At 49.5% G+C, this 23,530-nt stretch overlaps 1 protein-coding gene across 1 annotated transcript in view; it reads right to left on the bottom strand.

Annotated features, from left to right (window-relative positions):
• Positions 1-12,448, bottom strand: part of LOC129655637 (bone morphogenetic protein 8A) — a 28,156-nt gene extending 15,708 nt beyond the window's left edge. Inside the window, exon 1 of the mRNA XM_055586296.1 lies at positions 12,112-12,448. Within this exon, the coding sequence (XP_055442271.1) occupies positions 12,112-12,448 (337 nt within the window). The remainder of the gene's footprint in view (positions 1-12,111) is intronic.
• Between the last annotated feature and the right edge of the window lie 11,082 nt (positions 12,449-23,530).

The following is a 23,530-nucleotide window of genomic DNA, read 5'->3' as shown; positions in this document are numbered from 1 at the left end:
TTTCCAGTCTAATGGGGGAGACAGAATGGAAACAAACAAGACAAGTAAACTAGAGGCTGTCGTTTCTATTTTAAGTGAACTACAGAGCGACCTGGGCTCAAGGAATTGGAAGGGGTTGGGGGGCTTGTCCGTGGGTGCTTAGCATGACCTGCGAGAAGGAAATAAGTAAGTGCTGTTGTGCATATTCCCATCTATGGTGCTGACAGGAACCATGGAGAGGACTTTGGCAACATGCTTTTGCAATATCCTGAATTTATTCTTTGACACAAGAGTTCTAAAGACACACTGGCAAAAATATGAAAGGACAGCCACAAAGCTCTTCATTGGGCACAGGGAGAAGACTAAGCTACGTCTGGCTCCACAGGCACATTTTTGTTTTTCAAAAATTATAAAAGCTGCCCAAAATGTTTAATCACTGATCCAGCTTTTCTGTCTAGGGGGTGTGCTCAGTTACTCAGTCATGTCCGGCTCTGTGGAACCCCATGGACTGTAGCCCGCCAGGCTCCTCTGTCCATGGAATTCTCCAGACAAGAATACTGGAGAGGGTTGCCATTTCCTTCTGTCTGGGGAAGCAGCAGCACATGAATTCACCTTCTGGATCACCTTAATGTGGCCCTCTGAACAATGAGCGGACATGACTCACCAGTGAGTGCTAATTGGAGCCTCAGCCTTGTCCTCCAGCCTCTGATAAACCAGCTGCAGGTTCCCCGGCTGAGGGAAGGGCCCTCTGTGGGCAGGAGGCGGCCGCTGCCACCATGTCCATGATCCTCATTCTGCCTTTCCACTTCTGAGGCCCTGCACCCACCACTCACAGGCTAGAGCTCCAGATGCCACACCCTACATCCACCGCCCAAAAACCTACATAGGCTTTGGCTATTTTTGTGCTCTCAACAAAATTTACAGTCACCCGGATAATCTGAACCTTCTTTCTGACCAAAAAAGTAAGACTTCAAAACACACCAACTTCCTCCAGTTTGCTGTGGCTGCTAAGAGCCTGGAATCTTCTGCCCTGTCTGACAGTCCTTCCTGAAGCCCTTCCCCAGCCCCTCAGGGCCCACGGGAGGGTCTTAAGCTTGGCTCTGCTTCCAGGCCTCCCGAGCTGGCCTGGTCCATCCTCATGGTCTCCTGGACCCTCTGGTGTAAACACACTACCCCGGAGACCCTCCTTGAAGCCCTCTCCCAGGGGTTGCCCCATCCCACCAAGTATGAAGATTACTTTCTTCTCGGTCCAGCTGTAACAGCCCCCTTGCCCTCCCCTGACCCCACACATCAGCCTGCCAGTCTCTCCCTTTCCCTGTCCCAGGGTCCCCATCCCTGGCTCATCTGTCCTCTGGATGGTGACCAATTTGGAGGCAGAGACTGAACAACTGGGTGGAAACGGGAGGCTTCAGTGCTCTGCTCATCCAGTCCCTCATGTCTACGGGGCCCAGAGAGGGGATGTCTGGCCCCTCTTCCCAAGGGCCCCTGGTCCCCAGGACAGCGATTCAGCGTTCAGCAGTGGAGCCCTTGAAGTGAGGTGTCCTGCTGGTCTGGGGAGTGGCTTGCAGGTTACCTCAGGCCTCCATCTGAAGGACCCATGTTCTCAATTTGCTGCGGGACTCGCCTCTGTTCACAGTCCGACAAGGAGGACAGGCTCCCTCGGGGCCCCGGAGGCAGACAGGCTGGGCCTGTCTGGCTGGTTCCACCGGTAACGATGCCACGGGGCCCCTCAGACCTAAGACAAGACCCAGTCTCTGCGGCCCCAGGTCCCGGGAGAGCTGCGGACTCCATCACCTCCCAGTTCTGCCTCCTGAAGGGCTCCCTCCCACCCAGGAATCTCAGCACTGCTTCATCCTGGGGCATTTTTAGTCAGTTCTCATTACTAACTTTTTCAGGACCTGTTTCCATAAATGGGTCCATGCTCATAATTACCATCCAGACCTCAGCCGGCTTCAGAGCCCAAATTAAAAGCGGCACCCGCCTGCCGCACCACATCAAGCCTGCCACGGCCAAAAATAGATCCCAGGAGATGTGAGCAAGGAGGATGCGGCTCCTCCAGGTCAACCAGGGAAAGACCTGAGCTGTGGAGCTTTCCAGAAGGACGTGGTCATGGTGACACACGCCCTCTGTCCCGCGGGGAGTGCGTGCCTGTGAGGACTGGCCATGTGCTCCCTCCTGAGCCCGCCTCACCCCCGGGGTTGGGGGTGGGGGGCCACCAGCAGGCGGGGAGGGTGGGGGGCATGTTCTTTGGTGGGAGCTGGAAAGGCCTTCAGGGCCACCCTGCATAGATGAGGAAACTGAGGCCCAGGGGGGCAGGGGATCGCCGGGCGTCATGTGTCAGGTTAGAGGTCTTTCACGTGGAATTGCAGACTTGGAGCCTGTGTGAAATGAGTGGACTTGGACTTGCTCTGGTGGCGATACTGGGATGGGGAGGGGGGTCACCTGTTCACAAGGTTCTTCTTGCCTGAGAGTGACTTGCTGAGACCATGGTCCTCCAGGCAGGGCCCTGCGGGGACTTGGGTCCCAGGGGAGGGGAGTGTGATCCGCACAGACGGGGAGGCTGGCCCTGCTCTGTCTCCTTCCCCTGGCTCTCGGTGCTCCCTGCCTCCCACCGCTTCCACTTTCCCTCAGCGTCGCCAGTCTGCCCTGAGAGCTGGTCACACAGGGGTGGGGGGACAGCAGGGGGGAAGGCATGAGAGCCAGTTTGGTCCCTGTTTTCAGATTGTTCATGGTTTCTTGGCAGGGTGGCAGAGGTGGGGGTATCCTGGGTGTTTTTGTTCATTGTTACTTAACTGTGCTAGTTAGCTATTGCTGTGTAACAAATCACCCCAAACGTAGCAGCTGAGAACAACCAGCACTTACTATTTCACATGGTTTCTGAAGGTCAGGAATCCAGGTGATTAACTGGGTGGTGCTGGCTCAGGGTCTCTCATGAGGTGACAGGCAAGCTGTCGGGTGGGGCTGAGGTCCCTGGAGACCTGACTGGGACGAAAAGATCCTCAGCTCACGCTAGGGGCTGAGGGTAGCAGCCTCCCACTGTGGATCTCTCACGACAGGATCTTCCCTCAGGATGAGCTCACTTGGGGGTGGGGGGTGCAGGGCACACACAGAGCCCAAGATGGAAGCTGCAGTCTTTTATAACCTAACCTTGAAAGTGACACAGCATCCCTATTGTCACACAGACCAGTTCTGTCCCATGGCGGGGGTGGGGGGGCATGAGGATGTGAAAACCAGGAGGCAGGGTTCTTTGAGAGCCATGTTGGAGGCTGGCAACCACAGCAACCCTGAGAAAGAAGCATTATTCACTGCATTTTAAAGCTGAGAACACTGAAGATCAGAGAAGGTGGCCGATCTGCACAAGACCACACCCAGGACTCCCAAGGTGGGATGACATCTAGGTGTGTCTGTCTGCAAAGTGTACTTCCCTTCTCCTCATCTAAGGCCTCAGCAGGTCGGGGACGTGTCAAGGGAACACCGTGGGGTGGCACTGGACTAGAGCTGAGTGTTGAGTACCAAGCTGGCAAGAAGAAACACACAGAAGGACCTCAAGCAAGAGGAGCCAGGAGTGGGTTTTCACGTGAGGAACTGCAGTTCCAAGAACAGACCAAGAGCTTCTTCACCTCCATGCCTCCCCTCTGCTTCTTCACCTTCTCCTCTCACTCCCTTCTAACTAAATTCTACCCTTCTTTCAAGGTTCAGCATAACTCCACCTCCTCCCAAGACTTCCCTGTCTCTCAGCCAAGAGGTCATTCCTCCCTGTCTTCTGGTCTTGTCCATCTCCCATTGATGAGAGAGGGATCTGGTCTCTCTTCTGCAGTACGGAGCCTTCATGCTCACATTTGAGCAGGGAAATGGCCATTTCTCCCACTTGGTGATCATTTATATTGGGTTGTCTGTGGGCCTATCTTTCCCACTGTAATGAGCAGACCTTGGGCTCAACTCTGCTTTGCAGTGGGCACCAAGATAACCAGGGAGAGCTAGAGCACACACTGGGTTCCCAGGAGTGTTTGTGAGGGAATGACCACAGGCTGAGGGATCCAACTTTCTCCATACCTGGGTCTTGCAGCCTTTGGCTTCCCTAGAACTCTTCCTGTACTTGGAGCCCTAGACTGTTCTGAAGGAATGGTTGCTGCTCAGGGGACAGAGCCAGCAGTCAAAGAAAATAACTGTGCTTTACTTTAGGTCTTGTCACTACCAGCTGGATTTACTGGGGCTAAAACCAAACAAACAAACTGAGCTCACATTTACTGAGCATTTACCAGGCACTGTTTCAGCCCTTTATGTAGAGTAAGTCATTTAACGCTCACAGCCATCCTAGGATGGCTGTATTACAGATGAGGAATCTGAGGCACAGAGCAGTAAATAACTTACACAAAAATCAAATAAATAGGGGACTTCCCTGGTGGTCCAGTGGTTAAGAATACACCTGCCCATGCAGGGGACACGGTTTTGAACCCTGGTCTAGGAAGATCGCACATGCCAAGGGGCAACTAAGCCCACATGCCACAACTATTGAGCCCTTGCACCTAGAGCCCGTGTTCTACAAGAAGCCACCCCAGTAAGAAGCCTGCATGCTGCAACTAGAGACTAACCTCCGCTCACCGCACCTAGAGGAGGCCTGCACAGCAACGCAGACCCAGTGCAGCCATAAACAAGTATGTGTATTAAAAATCAAATAAATATATCCTAGGTCAGACTTCCTTGGGCAACAGACTGAGTGGGAAGGTTTAGTGGAGAGGGCTCTTGTAGGGAATGCAGGGAGCAGGAGCGGGCACAGGTGATGCAATCACAAAAGGGCCAAGCGAAACCAGCTGCATGGGGAGCTCTGGGGCTGATGGCCCTTCAGAACTGTCCCTCCTTGAGGCAATGAGGCTGGGCATTTATATTCTGATAAGCCTGTCACTGGATGTGGGGTGACCCCAGGGAGGGTACCCAACCTTGAGCAAGAAGCTAGTGGATTGATGCCTAGGGACAGACCCACTCTCTAGGCAGCTGGGGCAATGAGTGACTTAACCCCAAAGAAAAGATCTGGGCAGCACCATAGCATCCACTAAAAAGTACACAGTGGAATGGGGATCTGATCCTGGCACTGTGCTCTTACCACTCAGCTCCAGGTCCTCAAGTGAATGATGGGGGCGGAAAGGTAGATAAACACAGCAGGCTCTTCCTCACCATTCTGGCTGCCGTTTGTTGAGCAGTGCCAAGCACTTGCTTGGAGAAGGAGGTGGCAACCCATTCCAGTGTTCTTGTCTGGAAAATCCCATGGATGGAGAAGCCTGGCAGGCTACAGTCCACGGGATCGCAAAGAGTGGACACGGCTGACTTCACTTTTCAAGCACTTGCTAAGTTTTTCAGTGTCTTAACCTACTTATTTACCCATTGTACTATGATACAGATATCATTTATCCTGATTTTTAGAATGAGGAGGGACTTCCCTGGAGGTCCAGTGGCTAAGACTCCTTGCTCCCAATGCAGAGGGCCAGAGTTCAATTCCTGGTCAGGGAACTAGGTCCCACGTGCCACAGCTGAGAGTTCGCATGCTGCAACTAAAGATGCCACATGCTACAAGGAAGGTCGACCATCGCATGTGCTGCAACAAAGACCCGGTCCAGCCAAAGTAATAAAAAGAAAGAAAAATGATGAAACTGAGATGCCAAGACTTTAAGTAAGCTCTTCAAAGTTTCACAGATCTCAAGTAGCAGACCTTGAATTAAAACCTGGTCTTCCAAGCTCTGCTCTCCCATTACCAAGGCCAACCCTCCTCGCTGCTGTGACCCAGCTCTCATAGCTGCTCCTTTGAATCTGGGTACCCAGGACCCTGGGTCAGTCACTTAGACTCTGACACGCTACTTCTCGTCTGTCGCCCAGGGGCAGTAATAGTCATTTACCCCAGAAGAGTGAGAAAAGACTGAGAAGATGGGGACTGGACAGGAGTAGTCAGTCATCAGGGATTCACAGGGCACACCACCCTGGTGGCAGGTAGGGCTTTGGAGAAAAGAGACCCATTTCCAACTCTTGGAAACCATCAACAAAATGAAAAGGCAATCTACTAAATGGGAGAAAATATGTGCAAACCACATATCTGATAAGGGGTTAATATCCAAAACATATAAAGAACACCTACAATGCAACTGCAAAAAACCTCAAGCAATCCAGTTTTCCAAATGAGCAGAGGAACTGAATAGACCTTTTCCCAAAGAAGATATGCAAATGGCCAACAGGACCAAAACCACAATGAGATACAACCTCACACCTCTTTGAATGGCTATTGTCAAAAAGATAAGAGATAGTGAATGTAGGGAAAAGGGAACCCTTATGCACTCTTTGCGGGAATGTAAATTGGTGACGCCATTATGGAAAATAGTATAGAGGTTCCTAAAAAAAATTAAAAATAGAACTACCATATGATCCAGCAATCCCACTTCTGGATATATATCCAAAGGAAATAAAAAGAAAGCATCAAGGAGTAAAAAAAGTATAACTATGTATTCAACACAAATATTGAATCATTATGATGCTATACACCTGAAACTGATGGATGATGTCACTTACAGCTCAGTTTTTGAAAAAAGAGAGCTATCTGTACTCTCATGTTCATTGCAGCACTATTCACAATAGCAAGACATGGAAACAGCCTCAGGGTCCATCTACAGATGAACAAAGAAGATACTGCAGGGACGTACTTGTCAGTTCAGTGGCAAAGAATCCGTTTCCAATGCAGGGAACTAAGTTCCCACGTGCAGTGGGGCAACTAAGTTCATGTGCCACTAAGGAGAAGCACACACGATGCAGCAAAAGATCCCAGAGGCTGCTGCTAAGACCCGAGGCAGCCAAATAAAAAGAGAAATATTTTTTAAAAGATACAGCATATATATAAATATAATATCTATGTGTGTTTATATATACATATATATATGAATGTTATTCAGCTATGAGAGAAAAGGAAATCCTGTCATTTTCAACAACATGGATTGAAACTTGAGAGTATTATGCTAAGTGAAATAAGCCAGAGAAAGACATATATGACATGGTATCACTTACATGCGGGTTTTTAAAAAAAGTCAAAAGCGTAGAAAAAGTGTGTGCCAGGCTCTGGGGATGGGAGAAATAGGGAGAGGTTGGTAAGACAGTACAAACTTTTAGTCATAAATTGAATAAGGTCTGAGGATCTAGTGTAAAATTTGGTGACTACAATTGATAATACTGTGTTGTATAACTGAAATTTGCTAAAAGAGTAGAAATTAAATATTCTCACATATGCAAAAAAAGGACACATATGTGAAGTGATGAGATGTGTTAACTGGATGGGGGGATGTTTTACCATCCTGATGTACACTTTAAATAACTTAGAATTTTATATGTCAATTATGCTTCAATAAAGTTGAAATATCCTAAAGGAAATAAACCCTGAGTACTCATTGGAAGGACTGATGCTGAAGCTCCAATACTTTGGCCACCAGATGTGATGACCGACTCATTAGAAAAGGCCCTGATGTTGGGAAAGGGTGAGGGCAAGAGAAGGGGGCGACAGAGGATGAGGAGGTTGGATGGCATCACTGACTCCAAGGACATGACTTTGAGCAAACTCCAGGAGATGGTGAAGGACAAGCAAGCCTGGCATGCTGAAGTCCATGGGATTGCAAAGAGTCTGACATGACCTAGCAACCGAACAACAACAAAGTTGAAATGAAAATAAATAAATGAAACGTAGATAGATAAAAAGAGAAATAATGTGGTCATTCCAATATTCGACTTTCAAGATGGATAGAGGATTTATTAAGTGAAAGACAAAATGGCCAACCAGCAGGCACTTAGATCCCACTTAAGATCTTAGAAAAGATTAACACAAATTGATTAAAAAAAAAAAATCAGAGCTAAGGACTTCCCTGGTGGTCGTGGCTAAGAATACACCTTGCAGGAGACACAGGCTTGATCCCTGGTCTGGAAAGATCCCACATGCTGTGGAGCAACTAAGCCTGTGTGCCATAAATACTGAGCCCTTATGCCACAACTAGAGAATCCGTGCACTGTGACAAAAGATACTGCATGATGCAATTAAGCCCCAATGCAGCCAAATTAATTTTTAAAAATCAGGGCTGGTTGTGGGGAGGGTTATGCTAAAGGATTAAGACACTGGTTCTCTCTGAGGTACACAGAAGATTACTAGAGGCTTCCATATGATATATTTCTAGACACATGGTCTGAATTTTCTATAATGAAATCCTATAATGAATCTATATGGCATAAATTTTTTAGTGAACATGCATTAGTTCTGTAAATCCCAAAACAAAGATATTTTAAAAATCACGTCCTAGGGTGGGTACCATGAGTATCAACATTTATAGAGGAGGAGACGGAGGTTCTGAGAGGTGGACTGGAGAGTCCAGATCACACTGAGAGTAGGAGGTGGAGTCAAGAAGCAAGTTCTGAGTCTGGGTCAGAACCAGCCCGTCCTGCCCGTCCTCACACTGTCCACCCCCTCCTGATGCCCAGGGAGGGCGCCACTGTGGGGACCAGGTGACAGTCACCTTGCGGCTGAGGTGCAGGTATGTGTCTCCCACCAGAAGGTCAGCTCCACAAGGAGGGTCTCTGTTTCGTTCCCTCTTGCGTTCCAGGGGCCAGAATGGAGCCCGGCACAGAGCAAGCGCCCCATGACCGTTTGTGGAGTGAATTCAGGAAAATATGAAAGAACTCTGTAGTAAGGAAGCAAAGTAAGTGACCCCGGGGCTCATGGAGGTGAGGGGTCACTCCTTCAAGGTCAGGGGCTGAACAGGACCCGGGCAGGCCCCTCACTCCCACGGAGCCCTGCCTCTCCTGAACCCCAGAGCTCAGCTCCTTCACACCCCTCTCCTCAGCTGCCCGGGACCGCGGGAATGAGTGAGCCCAGCTCAGGGAAGGTCAGGACAAAGGAGAAGACGGTCCCGTTCAGTTCTGACGACACGTCAGCCTGCAGTGCTGTTTGTGCCTCAGTTTCTCAGTCTGGAGCATGGGCACCCCCGCTCCGCAGACAGGAGGTGGGGAAGGATTCAGGAGAAATGCCAGAGGTGTCTCTCCTGCCTCTCTCCGGAGGGGCCGGGCCAGCCTGAGACACTTGGGGTGCAGCCAGTCACACCTGAGCTGGGCAGAGGGGTGAGCAGTGTGCTGAGAAGAGACCAGATAAGGGAGGGACGTGCAGGAATCCACAGCGGGCCCAGGAGGGCCAAGACCCTGGGTGTTGCCTCCCACCTCAGGATCTCCTCCCCAGAGCTCAGGCGACACTAGGGACCAGTTCTGTCCACTCCTCCAGCCCCATCACTACATTCTGGCCAATGGGAGCCAAGAGTCCACAGGGAGAGACTGACAGGCAGGCCATGCAGGGCCCGGCTCTGACCGCAGCCCTGGCCCCCAGTACAGGCTCCAGCAGTCACACCTCCAGTAGGCCCCTGAAGTGTCTGCTCGGACAGAGGCCCGACCCCTGGATGCGAGCCTTTAAGAGGCCCAGGCCTCTAGGTCCTACAGGTGCTGCTGATGGTCAAGGCCCAGCAAGCCCCAGGCCTGGCCTCTCAGGAGCCAGTGAGGCCAGCAGCAGAGGGGAGCTGGAGACCACAGGTGTGGGAGCCTCAGTGTGGGCGCTGACGCCACAGCGACTCTGCTGTTAGACTCCAGGGTGGTTCAGGGCCCGCCGACCTTCAGGGGCCCGGGGCCGGGGCCTCCAAAGGAGGAAACAACGCTGGTAGCTGCCTAATGCCCACATCAGCCCACATAATTACCAGTTAAACTGCTCCAACTGAAGAAGTTTTACTAGTGCAATTAGTACATCAGAATAAAGAAAGAAGGCCCTCTGACAGCTGGCTGGACCTGCCCACAGACCAGGCCTCCCCTGAACAAAGATCAGCTTGTTAATCCACAGCGTCACAGGCCTTAGATCTCCGTGAAACATGCAGAGGTGGCGTGGGAAGAAACTGGAATTTGGAGTCCATGGTCTGGATGATACCGCGGATGTGCTGTGTAGCCCTGGGTTGCTTATTTAACCTCTCTGAGCCCATGGCTGGTAAAACAGCTTCACAAGTTGCTACATGGATGAAATGAGTATTGAAAGGACTATGGAACTTCAAATGTTAATTTTTATTCAAAAACAGAGAGACAGACACCTTTGGATGGCTTTAAAAATCTGTTTCTGGGTTTCATGTGTCTATAAGACAGGTGGGACATTTCCACACATCCACACCAAGGCTGAGCAGCAGCTGCGAGAGGCTGGGGTCAGCACTGACCAGGGCTGGGTTCCCCCTAAAAAGGAGCTGACTTTCTGCTCTATCAACCTATCTCACAACAACTCTGAGGACAGACTGTGAGGAGCCCCATTTTACAAGGAGAGCCCTGAGGCTCAGACAGAGCAGGGACTTCCCCGGGACCACAGAGCAGAGGCAGGAGGGGAACCAGGTCCTGAGCTCAGGGTGCTGCTAACTCACAGCAGCAGCTCCCACCAGGGCCGTGTACCCCTTGCCCCGGGGGGTGCTGGGGAGAGAGGGACCTGGGCTAGGTGGTGACTCACACATGGAGGGCTCCCGTGGGGGCATTCTCAGGGGGGCTGTATCCACAGCTCTTCTTGGTCCTGTGCCCGGAGTCAGCTTGTCCCCAGCACAGAGCTCCAGCCTCAGTTCCACATATGGATGGCTCTGTCCCCACCCCACCTCTAACCAGGGAGGCGGCATCTAGAACCCACCAGCCCAAGTCCTGAGCTGGCACTGGAATCTCAGCAGAGGTTAACAGCTGCCTCCTGCTGCTCACTCTTCCACCTGAGCCCATCACCAGCTGTTTGGGGGGAACAGGCTTCCCTGACAGTCCCCTCTTCTTGCCCTACCGTAAGAAGCAAATGGCTGAAGATGCATAAAACCTGCTGTCACTCTGACCCCTGGGTCCCTCTGCTGAAACCCCTCTGACAGCTCTTTCCACCATGAAAGCCTGCCCCCTTGACACAGAACTGTCACCTCCTTGAGCCCAGGATGGAGGGCCAAACAACCTGGGCCTGTCCCGGCTCAGCCACACAGAGGTCACGTTGTCCTGAGCAAGACACCGCCTCTCTGAGCCTCACTGTCCTCATCTGGGAGATGGGGATAAATACCATGTCTGCCAACAGGGTTGCTGGGGAGTTACAAGGTGAAGGGAGGCTGGTGGCCCTGGCCAGGGGCCTCTCCCTGCTCTGGGTCCCACAGCTCTCCCCACCTGGGCCTGAGCTATGTCCTTGGTCCCCAGGTCTAGCCTGTTGTCTACCGCAGCCTAGATCCATGCCCCTCACTGGCCTCAGGCAGGAAGCAAAGTGGATGGGAGACCTATGTTCATGAATGTAGATTAAAGAGAGTTTAGTTATGGAAAAGATGATCTTTGAGAGCTTCAAGGGTAAATGGCTCCATGATTTGGAGTATAATTTCTGCAGAGAAGAAAAGCTGGGCTTTGCCTGGGAGAACAAAGGGGGTCCAAACTGCCCATCGGGTCATCCACTGGGGCTGGACACTCATTCCATGACAAGCCAAGTCCCAGATGTGAGCCCAGGGTGACAAGACCACAGTCCCTGCCCCACTGAACTCAGAGTCTATGCCTTCCCCTCCCCTGCCCCCACCCCTAGGTGACCCAGGCAAGAGGCTGCTCAATGTGGGCTCAGGACATCTGGGTCCTCGCCTCAACTCTGGTGCTTAGATGACGTGACAGGGTTTTCCACGCTGAACTTTGTACTGCTATTCATACCGCCCTTATCACAGGGACAACATCACAGCCTCTGTTTACTCATCTGTCTCGCCAGGACCAGACTGTCTTCCTGGCACTACCCGCGTCCACCTAACACTACAGGATCTTACCGTCGGGGGTGTTCGGGGGCGGGTGAAGGCACACGCCTCGGGGACTCACATTCCTCGTCCGTCCCTGTCGGTCCAGCAGCTCACCGACCCCCACATCCCTAAGACTTCGCTGCCCGGAGCCGGGCAGGTTTTCCTCCCGCAGGTCCTTGTCCACGACAAGGTGATTCCCCGCCCCCAGCAGGCGCTCCCTCTGCGCGGGGTGGCGCACACGCCCCTGCCGCTCGCGCTCAGCCCCGGTAGGGCCGTTCAGCCCGCCGCCTTCTCTCGGGGTCGCCGCCGCCCGCCTGGGGCCCGCGCTCACCCATGTTGACGAAGCTCATGACCAGGTCTGCGCGGCCCAGGCGCCGCTCGGGGGCCCCGCCGTCCTCGTCGTCGTCGCCGGCCACGGCGCGGTACAGGTCGAGCATGAAGAGCGGCGCGGACGCCGGCAGCAGGGCGGCGGCGGGGGGCGCGCGAGGCCGGGGCCGCCCGGGCAGCCCGAGCACCGCCAGGATCTCGCGCTGCAAGTCGCGGCGCTCGCGCGGGCCCAGGCGGCGCTGCGGACAGCCAAGCGGGGGGCGCGAGCCGGGGACGCCGCCGCCGCTCAGCGCGCACAGCGCCAGGCCCAGCAGCCAGAGCGGCCCGGGGCGCGCGGCCATGGCGGGACCCGGCGTCCTCACCGCGCGCGCATCCGCTCCCAGCGGGGCCCGGATCTGGGCCGCCCCGACGGCGCGCGGCGGGCCTGGCTTGGGGCCGGCGGGACGGGGCGTGGGTCGCCCGCGAACGCTGCGCGGTCCCTAGAGCTCCCGGACCGTCGGCTGCTGCCGCACCGCCTCGGGCAGGAGCTCCTCTGGGAACCAGGGACGGTCGGCTAGTCTGTCCGTTCCGCTGCGCCCGAGAGTCCAGCTGCCACCGAGGCCGCTCAGCTTAGAGGCACAAGGAGAGCTGCCGTCGGGTTCGGGGAGGTGCGGACCGAGTCCGTACCGCTCCGAGGGGCCGCGGCCGCCTCTCTCTGTCCAGCTGGGAGCCGTCGGGTCCCTCCCCCCCGGACCCGACCAATGGGGGCGCAGGGGCGGGGACAAGGCTCGGAACCTGTGCCCCAGGAAGGGGCGCTGGGTGGCGGGTCGTGACGCCCCCAAGGTGAGACCCGCCTGTAGGTGGCTGGCGGGATGAGGAGTTCGCAGCCCCGCCGTCAGGGGCCTAGCTGTCGTCCTGGGTTCCGCTGCCCATTCTGGGTGCGCTGTCCGGAGGGCGCGGGGACTGGGTCTGGCGACCCAGGGTACAGGCGCGATCTGAGATCAGACCCTGCGCTCCCACGGAGCATGTTCTTGATCGCCCTGCCGGGGCGAGATCCCAACTCTCTGTCCCGCCGTGGAGTGACCCGAAAGCCCTGCCTGGTGCATGGGGTGTCGCCCCAGGGCCCGAAACGCCTCAGGCTAGTCTAGAGGTGGAGGGGTTCGCGGGTACCAGCCAAGTCTAGAGAGTGGAGCTCATCCTTTCGCCAGTAGCATCCGGGCAGGAGTTCCTCGCCACCGCAGCTCCTGGCTGGGCTCTGCGCTTTTGGGGGGCTCCTTCCGGGACATCTGACACCTGTCGGGTCACTGCTCCCGGCGCGCCCACCCACCTGGCTCCGGCGCGCTCTAGATTAGCGCCTCTGGCCGGCCGTCCCAGCAGCTCCAGCAGCCGCGCTATCACCGCCAGGTTTGCTGTGTGCCCTTCGGACCCCGGTACGGGTCCAGCCGTGCGCGAGATATGCCTCCGGTCAAGGAGCTCTGGCGCCCTTCCTGATTTTTTGCCCGTCTTAATTATCACGGCCCTCAGCGGTTTTTGAGAGAAGGATCGTCGCGGAAACTCCTTGATTGACTATCCCCTTCTGCATAGCCTGCTCTTCCCTAGGTGCTTTCTCACCGCGTTTATTCAGTCCTGCTCTCCTTCTTCGGAGAAGGCAATGGCCCCCCCACTCCAGTACTCTTGCCTGGAAAATCCCATGGACGGAAGAGCCTGGTAGGCTGCAGTCCATGGGGTCACTAAGAGTCGGACAGGACTGAGCGACTTCACTTTCACTTTTCACTTTCATGCATTGGAGAAGGAAATAGCAACCCACTCCAGTGTTCTTGCCTGGAGAATCCCAGGGACGGGGGAGCCTGGTGGGCTGCCGTCTATGGGGTCGCACAGAGTTGGACACGACGGAAGTGACTTAGCAGCAGCAGCAGCTCTCCTTAGACTTTCTACCTGGTGATGAGCTCATCCATCTGAGACTGGTGCCATCATTCGGTCCTGCCGGACTCTCAAATACATCCCCAGCACAGACCTTCTCCTGGATGCCTGACAAGAGGTGACTGAAGCCAGAAACCCTGTTGTTGACCTAGGCCCTCCCTCCTGATGGCAGTTCAGTCTACCACTGACTCTACCTTCTAATGCCTCTTGAATCCCACACCACACTTACCTGGTTTATGGAGCATCTCCCCCTCCCTGAACCACTGTAACAGGCTTCCAAATGGTCTCCTTGTTTCTCATCTCAACCACATCCCTCTCTCACTCCTCATTCCCCAGACTGAATTTCTAAATAAAAACCTGAACTCTCTAAACAGCTCCAAATCTTTCACGGTCTTTCATTGCTTATAGCAGAATTTCTCAAACAGGTTTTTGAGGGGTTTCCTACAAAAAGGAGTTTAGAAAACACTACACATTCCCTCCTTGGGCAAGCCCTAATGTCATTGGTGTGAGGCTCTGGGAAGTCCTGCAATAAAGAAATTTACTTAGCTTTAGTTCAGCGTCTTCCAAATGCATTTGATGATGATTCTGGGGTGTTTTGAGGACCACATCTAAGGGACTAGGAGGGCACTATGTGATCAAGTGCCAGGCAGTCAGTGGTCTGGCCTCCATCACCTGGTCCCTATGGCTGGACCCCTCTCCACAATCATGTCCAGCTATTAATAGTGTACATTTTGCTCTAGTCACAGGGGACTGCCTGTGGTCCCCTCACCAGCCCTGCTCTTGACATTTCTGTTCATCTGAACTTTGTTTTCATTTACCAAGAATGTAGATCCCCTTCGCCTGTCTGGTCAAGTATGAGCTCTCTTTAAGCTACAGCTGAAGCAACACATCTACCTGATGTCCTGTCCACCTTCATGGGTAGATATATCTTCCTGCCACCAGCTCATTCATTTTATCAAACTGAAGGGCATTTATTTGCACACATTTCCTCCCCTGAATCCATTCCTCCACCGTGGACTTTTTTTTTTGCATTTGTTTATTTTTGGCTGTACTGGGTTGTCATTGCTGCGCGAAGGCTTTCTCTTGCTGCAGCAAGCAGGGGCTACTCTCTTGTGGTACGTGGGCTTCTCGTGGTTGTGGCTTCTCTTCTGGCAGAGCACAGGCTCTAGAGCGTGCAGGCTTTAGTAGATGCTGCACGTGGGCTCAGCAGTTGTGGCACACAGCCTTAGTTGCCCCTTGGCATGTGGAATCTTCCTAGACCAGGGATTGAACCCGTCTTACTTGCATTGGCAAGTGGACTCCTAACCACTCGACTACCAGGGAAGTCCTCCACTATGAATTTCTCAAGACAGAAGTTGTCATGTCAGTTTACCTTCAGATCCCAGTGCCAGGCTCATATTTGGGGTTTTAATAAACATCTGTGAATTTACTAGTCTCTGAGAAAAGAGTAACCTCCAGCTTCATGAATCTTTCCATTAAGAACTGTTCACTATTGCATGGGAGCAACCAACGACAGACCAAAGCTGTATTGGAGTGTGGGGGTCGGTGGCCAGCAAGCTTCCCTCGCCAGCTGTGTGCCTGGCTCTCTTGCACAACAAACACAAATGCAAACCCATGAATTTCCATGACCGAAACCACAAAGTTAAATTTATGATTGCCAAGACCTACTCTGTACAGAATATGAAAAAGAGACAGCAATTTTAAAGAGACGAAGGAGTTCCCTGGTGGCCTGGTGATTAGGATTCCTGGCTTTCACTGCTGTGGCTTGGTTTCAACCCCTGGTTGAGGAACTAAGAACCCGTAAGGTGTGCCACATGGCCTAAATAAATAAAAGAGAAAACAGTTTCCTATAAGAGGTACCACAGAAGTGGAGATTATTCAGTGTTATCACTCATACATGTAATCGTCGCATTTTATGATCTGAGGAACCATCACAGATATGAATACTGTCACAAGATCCTGTCCTGAGGTCCTGTGTCATGACCATGTCAGGTCTAGATGCTGCCTTGGGGGAGGTGTACCATAATGCCTCATTAAATAACCACTCAGGGGCCTCTAAATGCCTCACTTACCTTCCTGGATGCATCCAGGATTCTGGGAAAATTCAGTCCATCATGGTCTCAAGGTATGATTACATGGCAAGAAAAAACTAGCTCGATGAGACAGTCCTGTCTTCATGGGGAATGTCCGGCCAGTGGGTCAGGTTACTTCCTGTTAATACGCCAATTAAAAATCAGAGATTGTCAGATGATTTAGGGGTGGGGGGAAAGCAAGAACAAATGATAAACTAGACCCCGGTTCTATTCCTGGGTCAGGAAGATCCCCTGGAGAACGAATAGGCCACCCGCTCCAGTATTTTTGGTCTTCCCTAGTGGCTCACCTGGTAAAGAATGTGTCTACAATGCAGGGGATCTGGGTTCAATCCCTGGGTTGGGAAGATCCCTGGAGAAGGGAAAGGCTAGCCACTCCAGTATTCTGGACTGGAGAATTCCATGGACTGTATAGTCCACTGGGTCTCAAAGAGTCGGATACCACTGAGCAACTTTCACTTTCATAATCTTTTCAAAATCATATCATTTAAAAGATTCACTGTAAATATAAAACACAAGTTGGAAGTAAATGGATGGAAAAAAATATATCATGCAAATAAAAAAGTAAGAAGGCTGGAGGGGCTGTATTAATATCAGGTAGACATTAGACTTCAGGATGCAAAATGTTAATCAGAGATAATGATAAAAGTGTCATTTCATGTGAGTCCATCCTACTGAAACAGAAGGGCCTTGTGCAGCTGAATATGACAGACTCATGCTATTCTAAATATTGATGCTTATGGTTCCAAAGTGGTTAAAAGGTCCTCACATTTATCTTGGGAGTCAATGGAAAAGGGCATCTGTCCACTTGAAATTAAATCCATTTTGTGACTCATGATACCAGTGGATGGTTGGACCAGGGATCGGGGTGGAGGTGGGAGGAACCTCTCAAAATGAAGTTCACACGTTGCCAAATCTGAATCAAACCAACTTTGGTCAATTCTTTGTAACTGATGCAAAATCCCGGCAGGAGTTTTGTTTAACACACAGAGCAAGGAGACCCCTCTCCAAAAAGCAGAGACTCTTTGAAACTTTCTTTCTCCACTAGAAGGGCAGCACAAGCAGCAGGCACACAGGGGTGGAGGACCCAATGGCTTCGCCCTCCACGCAGCCCAGATCTCATCCCTGACCTTGGGCATCCACGAGGTTCGTGATGAGATTGAGATCCCCATGCACTGGCTGGTCCTCAGTCAGCTTTGGCTTCATCTTGGACTACCAGTGGACCAAGGCCTGCAGAGTGTCCATGAACTGGCCTGAAATCAGCAGGGCCTCCCCCAACTTGTGCTGCCTGAGGCAAGCACACACATCTCACCACTTGGCAAGCGGATATCTCTTTTATGGGGCTTCCCTGGTGACACAGTGGTAAAGAATCCACCTGTCAATGCAGGACACAGGGGTTCAATCTCCAGGTCAGGAAGATCCCCTGGAGTAGGAAATGCCAGCCTGCTCCAGTATTCATGCCGGGAAAATCCCATGGACAGGGGAGCCTGGCAGGCTACGGTCCATAGGGTCATGAAGAGTTGGACATGACTGAGCAACTGAGCACACGCGAGCAATCTCTTTTATGAATGGCCCAACTGAAGAGGAATATCGCTTGAAATCTATACAGAGAAGGACCTCCATATTGGAATGGTTAGAAATATAGTTAAAAGTTATCAAGATGATGGGAATTCCCTGGTAGTCCAGTGGTTAAGACTTGTCGGTACATTCACTGCCGTGGCCCAGGTTCCATCCCTGCTCAGGGGAACTGAGATCCCACAAGCCATGTGGGATGGCTTGATAACAAAAAAAGTTATCAAGCTGACAATAAAACTATAGACAACAAAAGAAAAAACAAATCAAATGGACTTTTAGATATCATCAAAATTAAAAACTGTTTATCAAAGGACATTGTCAATAGAGTAAAAGGTAACCCACAAAATGGAAGAAAATACTTGCAAATCATGTATATGATAAATTAATATCCAGAATAAATAAAAAACTCATAAAACTAAATAACAATAAAGCAAACAACCAATTTAGAAATGGGCAAGGGACTTAAATAGACATTTCTCCAAAGAAGATGTATAGATGGCCATTAGCATGTGAGATGTTTAGATTTATTAGTCATTAGGAAAATGTACCCTGCTTATTTAACTTATATGCAGAATACATCACGCAAAATGCCGGGCTGGATGAAGTCCAAGCTGGAATCAAGATTTTTGGGAGAAATATCAATAACCTCAGATATACACCACTCTTATGGCAGAAAGCAAAGAGGAACTAAAGAGCCTCTTGATGAAAGTGAAAGAGAAGAGTGAAAAAACTGGCTTAAAACTCAACATTCAAAAAATCTAAGATCATGGCATCCATCCCATCACTTCATGGCAAATAGATGGGGAAACAAAGGAAACAGTGACAGATTTTATTTTCCTGGGCTCCAAAATCACTGCAGATGGTGATTGCAGCCAAGAAATTAAAAGACTCTTGCTCCTTGGAAGAAAAGCTATGACAAACCTAGACAGCATATTAAAAAGCACAGACCTTTGCCAACAAAGGTCCATCTAGTCAAGGCTATGGTTTTTCCAGTAGTAATGTGTGGATGTGAGAGTTGGACCATAAAGAAGGCTGAGCACTGAAGAACTGATGCTTTTGAGCTGTGGTGTTGGAGAAGACCGTTGAGAGTCCCTTGGACTGCAGGGAGATAAAACCAGTCATTCCTAAAGGAGATCAGTCCTGGGTGTTCAGTGGAAGGACTGATGCTGAAGCTGAAGCTCCAATACTTTGGCCACTTGATGTTAAGAGCCAAGTCATTGGAAAAGACCCTGATGCTAGGAAAGATTGAAGGCAGAAGGAGAAGGGGATGACAGAAGATGAGATGGTTGGATGGCATCACTGACTCGATAGACGTGAGTTTGAGCAAGCTCTGGGAGTTGGTAACAGACAGGGAAGCCTGGCGTACTGCAGGATTCGCAAAGAATCAGACACGACTGTGCGACTGAACTGAACCGAACAACATGGACAAAACTTGAAGACGTTATGCTTGACTAAAGGTAGACCTAAAAGGACAGATGTTATGATTCCGCTTACATGAGATGTCTAGAGTCATAGGAATCGTAGAGACAGAAAGTAAATGGTAGTTTCCAGGGGATAAGGGGAGAGAGGAGTTATTTTGTTTTTAATGGGTATGGAAATCAGTGTGGGATGCTGAAAAAGTTCTGAAGATGGTTGGCAGTGATGGCTGGAAAACAATGTCAATACATTTAATGTCACTGAACTGTATACCCAAAAGCAGTTAAAATGGTATCTTTCACACTATGTGCATTTTACCACCATAAGAAAAAAACTTACCAAGAGTAACACCTAGACATTTTTACTCAAACCACACTCTAGATGGTTTAAGCAGAGTGCAGGGGTCCGGTATAGAGTACCTCAGACATCTTATCATCCAACAGCTATGCATGTGAACACACCCTAATGACTGAAACTCTGCAGCAGAGGGCAATGGTTGAGGGTAAGGTAATGGTCAAGAGCACAGGCTTTGGAGTCAGACAGGCAGGAATTCCTATCAAAGGTCCATGCCAGGTGTGACACATGTCCCCAACCTCTGTGAGCCTCTTACTCCTCATGTGTGAGATGGGATCATAATTGTATGCACCTAGATTGCTATGATAACAGCAGAACAGCTGTTCATTCACCCCAGCCCAAGGCTGGGGCCCCAGGATCTCAGCCCTACCCCTCTCTACCACAGGACTTCCTGGGCCTCACCTCCTCTTCTACAGAATGGCATAAGTGGCACCTGCCTCCCTTGCTTGGTGTTGTTAATAATAAAATTTAGTAATAATAAAAATAGTAACAACCACAATTGTTGCTGGCCACAGTATTTCCACTGGAGATTGGAATCGGTATCCAAAGAGGGTAAGCTTCATGAAGTCTACCTTGACTCAGATGTTAGTGATGAGTACTGCTAGAGAAAACTTATAGTTAAATGTTAGTGATTTAGTCCCATATTAAAAGTTAAAATTTTAGTACAGCCCTGTCGAGTGGTCTGGAGAAAGATCGTTCATCAGGGAAGCAGTACTGCCAACGCTTGTTTGTAAATATTGAGAACTTTTCCACACAGATTTGTCATAACTGGATAGAATATTTTCACCCATATTCAAATTAACATCACTAATTTTTCACTAGAGGAAGAAGATATAAAACAAAAAATGTTTATGCCTCATTTACTATCAAGGGAATGTTATTAGATCAGCAAAATAATTCTGTCAAGTTTTAAAACTGATGAATCAGTTGTTTTTCTCTGGGTAATAGGATAGAGACTCTCATCCTAAAACTGTTTCAATAAAGGGAAACACTGTCAAGATGATCCCAACAGGAATTTAATCCGAGTGAGCAATCGCATGCAACACAATCTCTGAAATAAGAATATACAAATCCGAACTGAAAATTGACAAAATATTACTTATCAGATAACTTTGTTAAAAGATGCTTAGTTTGTAGTATTACAGAGTCTAACATTGAAAAGTCTGTCCTATGCAATTGAATAAAAATGTTTAGAAAGTTTTTAGTATTAAAATCTGTTCATAAACACTTGAACAATAAACATTGTCAGTTTAGAGATAAGGGAGGAAGGATTTAATGTTCTAGTAATCTAATGGCTTTAGAAGAAGCAGAGGTGGAAACTTGCACAAAGTGTATTCTTCAGTTTTAGAGTAGTCTGAATGAAAGCAAAGGAATAAGGCACCAAGAAACTGGGATTAAGAGCAATAGGAACTTAAAAAGAGCCTTTGACCTCTCCCTGAAAGTGAAAGTGAAAGTGAAGTCGCTCAGTTGTGTCCGACTCTTTGCGAGACCATGGACTGCAGCCTACCAGGCTTCTCCGTCCATGGGATTCTCCAGGCAAGAATACTGGAGTGGATTACCATTTCCTTCTCTAGGGGATCTTCCCAACCCAGGGATCAAACCCCGGTCTTTCTCACTGGAGGCAGACGCTTTAACCTCTGAGCCACCAGGGAAGCCCCCTAGGGAGGCTTCCTCTCTAGGGAGGCCCTTAATTAGGCTTTCATTTTCAAACAGCATCAGGCTTGACAGGATCTTCAGTAATCTTGTCTCATCCCTGTTCACAGCAAAATATACAGTTTATAATCCAGCCTATGTCTAGAGATGTCAGATAGAAAGATCTCACAACATCTAATCCCAAATTAATCAACCTTCTCATTCAAGCCACTTATCCTCATAGTGAAAGTGAAAAGTGAAAGTGAAGTCGCTCAGTCATGTACGACTCTGCGATCCCGTGGACTGTAGCCTACCAGGCTCCTCCATCATCCTCATATTTAACCTAAATTCAGGATTCTTTGCAATGTTAGCATATTTTCTCTGCCTTTGGTTCTCTTGTTAGAGAATAATTCTAATGAGGTAACTAGTTTTTGTTTGGTAACATGCTAGCAACCAATTCCAGATCATTTGTTTTCATCTACATGTGAGGTCTTTCTTTTATTCCCCCAGTATTCATGACACTGGTATGAAACACATTTGGGAACTTGATTTGTATAAGAATACCATCTTTAATAAGATACTGCTCATCCTTTTCTTTTGGAGAAAGAAATGGCAACCCACTCCAGTATTCTTGCCTAGAGAATCCTGTGGACAGAGGAGCCTGGGTGCTGCTGTCCATAGGGTTGCACAGAGTCGGACACAACTGAAGCAACTTAGCATAGCATGCAACAACCACAATGATATAGCCACTACTTCTCAAGTACTTCCTCTGTGTTAGAGCTTTGCATGAATCTGCACAATAGTGCTATGAGGCAGTTGCTCTCCCCATTTTATAAAGAACTTAGTAATGACTGTGATGAAATGCAGCTGAATCCCTTCTGTGTGCAGGGCAGTGTGGGTTGTGTGGGGCCCCTGGTGTCTGTCGAGTTCACAGCTGGGGAAGGGGCCCCCACTACGGTCCAGAATCCATGCCCATCCTGTCTCTCCCAGGTGCTGAGGGTCACCTAAGTCTAGGGCCAACGTCAAAGCTGCCAGGAGGCTGGAGTCCTGGGTTCTGGTCCCACTTGTGCTTCGAACTGGCTCTGCCTCCTGGGTGGGTACTATACCTCCCTCCCCAGGTTTATCCTGTTGTAACGTGAGAAACGGGGGTCAGATCCCTGATACCAAGATCTCTCACCACAAAGAAAGGCTGGAAGTTCAGACAAACGTGGAGCCTGTGTCTGGATGTCTGACTTCTCTTTGCCCCCTGGTGGACACCAGCGGCCTAGCACCTGGGGGAAATAGACTAGAGACTCCAGAGCTATGCCAAGGCTCCCCTTCTCTGAGATCCAATCCCCATCTATTAAATGTGGATAATAATAATACCTACCTCTTGGGGCTATTATTGAGAATGCAAAGAGATAATACATGAGAAATGCATGAGAAGTGCTTGGACTTTAGAAGTGAGCACAGACTAGTCAATCAACAGAAGCCAGATCCTACAACTGAAATGGCAAATCCTATCATCAGTGAAGAATGTAATGACTACAAGCTTTAGGACTGCTTGTTACTGGCAGCTGTTTACTTAAGTTCCAAATGGATTCAGTCTCTATGATAATTACCCCATCTCTGGACAATTACCAACTATATGTATTTTTTTCAAGAAAATACGTTTAAAATATTTTTCCATCTTTTTTTGCTCAAATCATTTCCTTTGCTCCTGTTGTAGGGGTTTGTTTTATTGCTCTTCTTCACCATCTTAAATAGAATGCTTGCCTCATTAATCTACTTCCAACATTTCATTGAGGCATAATTTACACACCATAAAATTTACCTGTTTTAAGTATAAAATTGAACAATCCTTAGTATAGTTACAGAGTTGTTCAACCATCACCACAGTATAATTTTAAACTGTTTTCCATTACCCTCAAAAGAAAGAAACATACCCACTTGCAGTTTATTCCCATTCCCATCCCCAGCCCTAAGCAACCACCAATCTACTTTCTTTCTTTAAAGATTTGCCTTTTCTGGACATGTCACAAAAATGGAATCATGCAATATATGTGTCTTCTTTTAGTTAATATGTTTTTGAGGTTCATCTTTGTTGTAGCATGTAGCAGTACTTCATTCCATTTTATGGTGGAAAACATTCCATTGTATGGACATGCCACATTTTGTTTATCCATTCAGCAGTTAATGGACATCTGTATTGTTTGTACTATAGGCATATAATATATAAAACATTTGCATTATTATGAGGCTATTTTAAACAGTTGCTGCTCTGAACATCTGCTTACACTTGTCTGTGTGAATGTATGTTTTCAATTCTCTTGAGGGCTTGTTTATTTTTATACATTCACTGTTTCCACTAAATGTACTTTAATATATAAATTTTATATATAAATTTGCCTCTAGTACTGCTTTAGCTGTGTCCCACAAACTTTGACCTGTACTTTTGTCATTACCATTCAGAACTAA

Source organism: Bubalus kerabau, chromosome 6 (assembly GCF_029407905.1).
Source record: "Bubalus kerabau isolate K-KA32 ecotype Philippines breed swamp buffalo chromosome 6, PCC_UOA_SB_1v2, whole genome shotgun sequence".
Classification (NCBI taxonomy): domain Eukaryota; kingdom Metazoa; phylum Chordata; class Mammalia; order Artiodactyla; family Bovidae; genus Bubalus; species Bubalus kerabau.
Note: the sequence above shows the minus strand (reverse complement) of the source record. Positions and strands in the feature narration are given on the sequence as shown.